The sequence below is a fragment of the Drosophila yakuba genome, chromosome 2R (assembly GCF_016746365.2).
Source record: "Drosophila yakuba strain Tai18E2 chromosome 2R, Prin_Dyak_Tai18E2_2.1, whole genome shotgun sequence".
In the NCBI taxonomy this organism is placed as follows: Eukaryota; Metazoa; Arthropoda; class Insecta; order Diptera; family Drosophilidae; genus Drosophila; species Drosophila yakuba.
The window spans coordinates 13,437,555-13,445,930 of NC_052528.2; the positions used below are offsets into that span (position 1 = coordinate 13,437,555).

The following is an 8,376-nucleotide window of genomic DNA, read 5'->3' on the forward strand; positions in this document are numbered from 1 at the left end:
AAATTGCATTCCTTGTCGGGATGCATATATAGGTATATATATATTTACAGCCTGCATCTGCATCGAAGAGTGCCGCATAATTACAAGTACAACCACGTTCGTAACTTTTCATTTGCGAACAGTTTTTTGCATCTTTGTCCCTGGATTTCTGCTGCTGGATCACAAACACAAAATGCTGGTCATTTGTTTTTATGTAAATACAAAATGTGCTGGCATCTTGCTGTTGCTAAGTTGGCTTATGCACAATTCGCACTCCATAAGCTGAAATTCTTCCGGAAGCAGTATTTATTTGTCGGTTGGTGTAAACATTTCTATTTGGGCTGGCAGTTTTTGGTCAAAAGCGCAAAACATGTTCCCTATTATTTTTTGCGCAAATTCACTTCCGCCAGCAAACCGAAAATGAGCAACCGAAAAGCAGCAGAAAATTGCTCGCAACTTCTTTTCTCCTCCTTTGGCTGGCTGGCTGGCTTGTTGGCTGGTAGAACATTTTCCTTTGTGCTGTAAAAATAAATAAGAGTTTATGAAAATTTGCCAAAGAGCATCAGCGACCAAAAAACAGAACAAGCACAAAGTGTATTGGAGTGGAGTGGAGTGGCTTTTCCTTTACCATCATGGCCTGAGAACCATTGTAGCCGAAAACAGCTAAAAGGCTGAAAAGCTAAAAAGCTGCCCATTTAAAAGGAGTTGACACTCCCCCCCTCCAATTCGAGTACCCCCATCTATACCCATCCACCCGCTGGAAATTCGTGCTAACGAGTTGTCGTTGTTTGCTTGCCTCAATTGAAGAGGCGGGCGGGTCTTCAATAGGCCCATGTTGCCCCAGTAGAAACCCCACTTTCCCTCCCATCTTTGCGCTAAATTGAACCAATTTTTTTTTGCTCTTCCTTTGGATTTCCCTACGTTTTTCCTATGTTTTTGTTTTCTACAAACATATTCTGTTTTTATGGTGCTGCTGCTGTTGCTGCTTTTTTTCGCAGTACTTTGCACGTCAAGTGAGTGAAAACTCAGAGCCGGAGAATGCGATTTCCAGCATGAGTGTGAATGCGAATGCGCTTTCAAAGCTCGTATGCTGTCTATTCATGCGTGCCACACATCGACAGGGGCTGCTGGGTGGTTCTGAGGGTGGTGCTGCGTCGGTGGCTCGGTGGTTTGGTGGTGCAGGGTATCGCACATGCCACTCCTGTATCTACACACTTGGCGAAGAGCATACGGATTCCCATGGATGAGCCGTGCTCAAGTAATTGATATTGTTGTACCTCACGCTCATGTCGGATAATAATCGTTGTTTATCATAGCTAATTCTGATTTTAGGGCCAATGGTGATTAGATATTATGTTTGTGATTATTTGATCGTTTTCAGGCGGCACGCATGACTCTTTCAACAAGCCGAATAATTTGATTCTATTGATATGTGCTTCGCTTTGTTGAGAAGCTTAAATAGAGTAGCCAAAATGCATCAGTTCGAAACAAGAACAATTTATTAAAAACAAGTAAAGATGTTATTTTACAAATTGAATTCCCGTTTCAAGCACTGGAACACTATGTAACCGAGCTCACATTTGTTGGGATGGGTAAGTGTGAGGCAGGGCTTCACCTTTATGCCATACTTTTCATAGTTCTCCGGTGTTATATTGAGTACGTGCGGATCAAAACTAGTCACCACACCATTGGCAATTATTTCAAGTTTTTCCATTTGGCAATGGTAAAAACACTTCACCCGGCTGCTGTGTGGAAAGTTCTCAAAGTAATCTTCGGTAATTCCCAGTTTTTTAGCACATTCTTTTCCTACAGATTCCTGTTGCAAGCATAAAATTTACATACAAATACTTTAAAATTCGAAGTTCTTAAAAATGTTAATACTTACGAATATAGATGACTGCGAAGCGACAGCCGCCACTAGAAGCAAGCCAATGAATACTTTCATTTTGAGAACTAATACCGATCAGGATGCGAAGACTGCTTTTATACCTCATCTGTATGAGTTCTGGCATAAGTGGCTAATGTTATTAAAAATTTTAATTTTTCTTATCTAGTCTTGATTTACATTTCTGACACTATTTTCGTTTTTGCAACTAAGTATTCTTATTTTTTGTAAACATTTTTCCGGTAGAAACGTCAAGACGCTCGTCTTTTAGATGCCTTTGCAATGGAATTCATAGGTCTACATATTGCAGCGTTTATTTGTCTTTCTAAATCTATCATTCATATGGGGATCTTCTAAAAACTAAGGAGTGAGAGGTCCAAGATTGGCTTTTTGTGACTGCAAACTTTTATAACAACTTCCTTAGTTATTCTATAAAGTTCTATCTAAAGAAGAAGTAATTCTTAGCTTGTAGTTCAAATTTTGCAATGTAATAGTAATCGTATTTTCATGTTGTATATCACATTTATTTTATTGAATCAAATCATATTTAAGTATACACATATTTATTTATACTTTATTTTATAATTTTGCAAACTTATCATTTAGGCACTGGAATACCATATAGCCGAGCTCACATTTGTGAGGATTCGTTAGCGTCAGGCACGACTTGACCATTCTGCCGAACTTGTCGTAGTTTTCCTGTGTGATATTGAGAACGGATACATCGAAGGGGTTGACCACTCCATTGGCAATTATTTCCAGCTTTTCCATCTGACAGGCGTAGTAGCACTTTACTCGAATGTTGGTTGGACTGTTTTTGATGAGATGTGGAGTAATGCCTCCTTTCTTTGCGCACTCATTTTCCAAGTGTTTCTAATTTCCATCATAGATATAAAAATTGCTACGACTTTAGTTGGGAGCAGAAATAAAAGTGGTAATACTTACGAATATAGCTGGGTACGCAGGACCCACGGCCATCACAAAAATAAATGCCACTAATACTTTCATCTTGGCAATTGGTGATGATCGGAGCATTATCGACAGCTTTTAAGCCATTTTGGAACGGGTTCTGGCATAAGTTGGTTCTATTATTGTTCTTTACGCCGTCGAATTATGCACTTTCCACACCATTTTCTCATTAAGTAGTGATTTATGGCCTAGCACAGCACTAAAATAGTATGATAAATACAACTATTTTCCTTGTTTGTTTGGTTGCTTATATAAGGTGGTGAGCCCCTTTAAAAATTGTTTACCATATATAAAGGCGTGGTAAATGCAAATCACTTGACCAGTTTCTGCTAATCTGGATGATGTAGTGTCACCATGTGTACTGCTTATTTACCATATCCCATAGTCAGCTCGTGCTCATCGCACTTGGCTTTGCATCGGGAGGGAAGTGGGTGTGCGTGAGGTGTCGGTGGCAACTACCACCTACCACCTACCACGTCGACGTCTCGCACAAGCTGATACTCCTACATCATCCTACATGGCAACCGCGCCCTCTTGCCAACCAGTCTTGGCCAGGAGAGGATGGAGCTGGAGATGAAGCGGGGCATCCAGATGTAGATGCAGATGGAGCCGAGGTTGCGGTGTCTGCGCCTGTTGGCTGTTTTCTGTTTTCCGCTGGCGAACTGTTGACTGCCAGCTTGCCACTTCACTCACGGTGGTGCTGGTGGTGCAGGGGATGGCGGATGGTGGGTGGTGCTGGTGGTTGGTGGATATACAGCCGGGTTTCCATTGCATTTTCGGTCATTATTCAACGTCATTGCAGTTTGCTGCTGCGGTGGCAGCTTCAATGATGCATAATTTGTAGCGTTATATAAATGCAAACTGTGTTGATATTTTTTATGCTAATTGCATGCAAGTAAAACTTACACACACATACAGAGTCAGCTCCCTGTAATTACATGAGTCCGGGCGAAAAAAGAAAGTTGACAGTTAGGTGGCGTCAACGGCAGGTAGCAAACAAGTTGCAACTGCAACAGCAACAGCAAAAGCAGCAGCAGCAATTGTTGTCGCTCCTTATGACGCGACAGTAACGAGCAAACAAACATACAAACATATGTACTTGTACACATACGAGTGTGTACATATGTGCGCAGTTAGGTGTTTGTATCTGATATATGCAATTATGCATGACGGGCTCTTTCAGATCTCGAAAAAGATACAGTCGCCTCGGAGCGAGCAGGTATAAAAAAAGATATTGGGTTAAAGATGTATAACGTGCGAAGTTAAAGATTTTCTCCATTCAAACTGTGCACAAGTAACTGCGATTCGCGAAGGAGCCCCTGAGGCAATGCGACCTCTATCTAATCTTATATGTATATATAACTACCTCTCTACCAAATCCTATGTATAATCTTTAGTAGCCCAACCCACTTACCAATTATTACTTGATTACTCTTCGCAAACGGATCTCATATGCATTCGAAGAAGTCTATCTAATAGGATTAAGCGTAGCAGAAATCATAACTATTTAGACATAACTGTAGCTCATCAACCCCATACCATATCACCATCTCTATAGGAAATACCTATAGTAATAACTCTCGATAAGCCTACTGAAATGGATTGACCACCAAAGCGGGCTACTTACACTTGCCAATTACTGTTTTATTACGGATAAGAAGCAAATCAATTTAGCCATAAATTCCCGCTTGCCAGCCATCGATTTATGGGGAAGAGTAAATAATTGGCATATAACGCCGCCTGGTAATTAATAAAGTTTAGCCTAAGCTGACGGCCAGCATATTGGCACTGTCATAAAAGGCTAGGCGAATTACACGAAATTACATTGGGAGCTAAACTAAACTTACACTGGGTGGAGATGGCGGGCATGGAAAAAATGCATCTGAAGCGCTTTCAATAAATTATCAAAGCCGAGTGGGAACCCTCCTCGATGGGCAATTGAATATGCGATTTCTATGGTCATTAATCTCGTGCATCGCATCGATACGCCGACTGCTAAACAGCTCCTCTAAACTCGATTGCCAATTTGACTATGCAAATACGAGAGTAGTGGCTGGAGTTGAATGCTCCGCGTTTTGTGACTTGCTTTCCAAGTGCTGCCAATTAACAGGCCCTACACATCGCAGCTGTGTGTGACTGACTAACTGAATGACTGATTGTGTGTGTGTTTGGCTATGTAGGATATGTAGGGATATATGTCTGCGAATCGATATTTACTCAATTAATTTATAACTTCCGCCAGCAGACAGAGATGGCAAGCCACAGGCAAAAGCAGAGCGACAGCGATTTTTCATTCATAAAAAAAGGCATGCGAACTGATGAAGCTCCGCTGATGTCGCTGCCTGTCAGCGGGTTTTTCAAGCCGACTTGCCCGCTCTCTCCGCTGCACAGGAAGCAATCATCGTGCTACAAGTCATATTAACTTACGCTGGGCGCACAAAAAATACATAAGTATATACCCATCTGGAGGTTGTTGGTAAAAAAACAAAAAACACAGAGGAGAGCAGAGACGGGTGTCCAGAATCACGGCAAAAACAGAAGCAGCAGATGGGAGCTGAGAGTTGGTAACTGGCAACTGGAAACTGGCCACTGAGAATTGGTAACTGGGAAGATGGGCAGATGGGGTTGGATTTGGACCCGATCCGGTCAGCATATGTTGTCCGGCAAGTTTGCGCATGCGAAAGTTGCACTCGAAACCATCAATGAAGGAGGACCCAAGTCGGAGTACGAGTTCGAACCGGACCTGTTTTCCCCTCCAAATGGCCCCTCTTTGGATAGGGGCTACCGCCAGTCGAAAATGCGAGCAGGTGCACCACTTACTCACACTGGCAAACATTTCATAATGATGGATGGCCAACACAAACACATACATACATAGGCGCGCCTAAGCCGGTTTTGTGTATTTTTTTTTCATTTTTCCTTCTGTTTTCGAAAAGCGTCAGTTGTTTGTATCTTTTTGTTTTGTTCGAGTTTTTTTTCTCTTATTATTTCTCGTGTTGCCTCAATTAAACTGCCAGGGACGTGGTCGAAAACCCACAAGAGTGTACGGTAACTTTTGGCCAAAACCAAAAAAACAAAAGATACTCGTGAAAACTGAATTAATAATGGGACGCGTCAATGTGAGAATTATATCAATTTTCAGTCGCAAATGCCGGGAGTGAAAAGTTAATATTTAGCACTAACGAACTTTTCATGGAGTCCCCTCCAAAGAGGATGATTGATGGTTTAGATTCGAGTTAATAGAATGACAATAACCGAGAAGCCGTATGAGTGATGAGGGTGTGGGAATACCAAATTGCTGGATTGGACAGGATGTTTTTGTGTAGATAACACGGAAAAATACAAAGTATCTGAAGTGAATGGATGAAAGATATTTATTTATAAATATTTTAAAGGCTTGATGGGAAGTTAGGATAATAAAGATGGTATATAAGTCAACTACCGATAGGGACATCTCTATTTACAGGTTTTATGCGCAAGAATTTCGAAGCCGTACAAGTAATCAGCTTGTCCCAATTTCTGTGGCTCTTGGATCTCTTAAGTGTTATTACCTATAGCTGGCGGCGTGTTTGATTCGATTTGATTCGGCTCCACGGCGGTGTTAATTTTGACAAATGAACATTTTGGTTGCTGGGCATGTAGAGCATGGAGCATAAAGCATGGGGCGCAATAGGCCAGCTTATCTATAATTTACATGTTCTGACTAAACTGAGACTCCACACAAAGCACCATGTTGCGTTGTCTCTGCTTAATTACGGCCCACAGAGTTGGCCTTTTGTGATATGCCTTTTGTCTTGGCCTCAAACTAATCAGCTCGCAGCCATTAATCTGGCATCTGGCCACAGTGACTTGTTTCGATGCAGCGGTATCTCGATTATCTAACTTTCGAGCCAGAATTTGTTGGCTGTCCGAACGTTATGCTTGAGCAGTTTTTCAAAAAGCCGCCAGATAACTTGTATTTCTGGCTCTTGGGTGACGATTGACAGCTTGAGTAGTTTTGTATATTTTTTTGTGGACTCATTAGGAGGCAAGAGTGCGAAGTAAAAATGGGTTTTATGCCCGGCCATTAAAAATTTGCGTTGTCTTTCAAATGGGAATCGCTGACAATTGCAGTGATGTTGGAGTTTTGAGGTTGGCCCGCATCTGTTCACACGCTGCCTACATAAATCTCGAAAAGTTAATGAACGCATCCTTGAAAAAACAAGCATATTTGTACAAAGTTGTATGGATAATGCCGACATTTTGCCCGGCAATCAGCGGACCATTAAGTTTTATAAAAACAAATGGGTGAGCACACGGTCGGTCTCGCAGTCAATGGCAAAGTTTTCAGCTGCATACATAAATAAAATTAAGCAAATGCTAACAAAAACACGAAGAAATGTTTAAGCCTGGCCCAAAGTGTGCGGGTGCCAAAACAAATGGCATAAACTGCGATCGCTGGTGTGTATTGATTGTATTTGCAAAAATATTTTGTTTGAAAAGAGGAAATGGTAATTTTCCTTAAAAAAGCTATCAAACTATGGCGTATTCCAACCAAAATCGCAATTTCCGATGTATGATTTTATGGAGCTTATAATTTTACGTTTTAATTTGCATAGCTATGAATTTATTTCTGTTCCGTTTGAATATATGTTCTTTAATTTCGGACTTAGCGGTTTTGAAGTTTTTATTTTTTAATTTTGCAACATTTCCAAACATTCAATAGAATGCCGTATTTTTGTATTTTTAGCCTGGTATTTACATAGTCATGAATCCGCTTTGTGGGTTTCTGTTCGAATAGCACACTGAATTTTTAATGAACATTTTTTTTGTAGACATTTCATAATGTCGATTGAGTTGACTAAACTAATTTTGTCTCACCAACAAAGTTCAGAGCTTCAATAAAAACGCCAAAAATATGCTGTTTGACCTTTTGGCGAGACAGGCCAACTCAAGTCAGCCAATGTACCGCTCGCGGCCCAAGTCTGCAGACATTATAATTATGCAGCTTACAGCTGCCACATGCACGGGGGCATGGAATCGAGCATGGAGCAAGTGGCTCTGAGCGGAGTGGGGACTTGGCATTTGAGCCAAGCGACAAGTGCAGCCGTCGTCGATCGCCGTCGTTGGCCAATTCAGTGCGGCATTAAACTAAGCCGTCTGCAAGCCAAGAAAGCAGCCAAAGCCAGGTGCGTGCCTTGGGTTCGCAAATGCCCAGACACAGACAGATCCGACTCAGACTTCGACTCTGACTTCAACTGACAGAGCATACTGACTCTGCTCCAGCTAAATTTAAATTCAGTTTAATATGCGCCGCGAACGGAGAGGCAAGAGCCCACGTCTTTTGTGGCCTTTGTAGAGCCATTCATATGGCGGTTGCCATTCATAAGCCCGTAGTTTTTTCATATGTATATGCCAGGTATGTATATTATACCTCTATCTATATCTCCTTTACCTGTTCACAGCACGTAGGTTGTGTCGACGGCTCTCTTAGTTAGTTTGGCCCCTCTTGAACTGGTTTTCGCCTTTGATTGCTTTATGAGTCTATTGCTGGACCGTTTTTT

General features: G+C 41.5%; 3 protein-coding genes across 4 annotated transcripts in view; 1 reads left to right on the plus strand and 2 right to left on the minus strand.

The window, feature by feature from the left end:
* Positions 1-8,376, plus strand: part of LOC6530477 (nephrin) — a 41,125-nt gene that overhangs the window by 3,734 nt on the left and 29,015 nt on the right. The gene's annotated exons all lie outside the window — the stretch shown is intronic.
* On the minus strand, positions 1,457-1,967 carry LOC6530478. The gene is made up of 2 exons (XM_002091357.4): positions 1,865-1,967; positions 1,457-1,795 (listed from the first exon to the last, which is right to left on the minus strand). The coding sequence occupies exons 1-2, from the start codon at positions 1,922-1,924 to the stop codon at positions 1,505-1,507; spliced, it is 351 nt and encodes a 116-aa protein (XP_002091393.1). The 5' UTR covers positions 1,925-1,967; the 3' UTR covers positions 1,457-1,504.
* Positions 2,331-2,933, minus strand: LOC26535714. Its single transcript, XM_015197440.3, has 2 exons — positions 2,810-2,933; positions 2,331-2,737 (listed from the first exon to the last, which is right to left on the minus strand). Exons 1-2 carry the CDS (start codon positions 2,897-2,899, stop codon positions 2,444-2,446), a joined length of 384 nt encoding a protein of 127 aa, XP_015052926.1. The 5' UTR covers positions 2,900-2,933; the 3' UTR covers positions 2,331-2,443.

Excerpts from the sequence above, each read along its gene's own strand:
- LOC6530478 (XM_002091357.4), bottom strand. The coding sequence starts at position 1,924 with ATGAAAGTATTCATTGGCTTGCTTCTAGTGGCGGCTGTCGCTTCGCAG. Across the intron at positions 1,796-1,864 it reads CTTCGCAGTCATCTATATTC|GAATCTGTAGGAAAAGAATG; the intron begins GTAAGTATTAAC and ends TGCTTGCAACAG.
- LOC26535714 (XM_015197440.3), bottom strand. The coding sequence starts at position 2,899 with ATGCTCCGATCATCACCAATTGCCAAGATGAAAGTATTAGTGGCATTT. Across the intron at positions 2,738-2,809 it reads CTGCGTACCCAGCTATATTC|AAACACTTGGAAAATGAGTG; the intron begins GTAAGTATTACC and ends GATGGAAATTAG.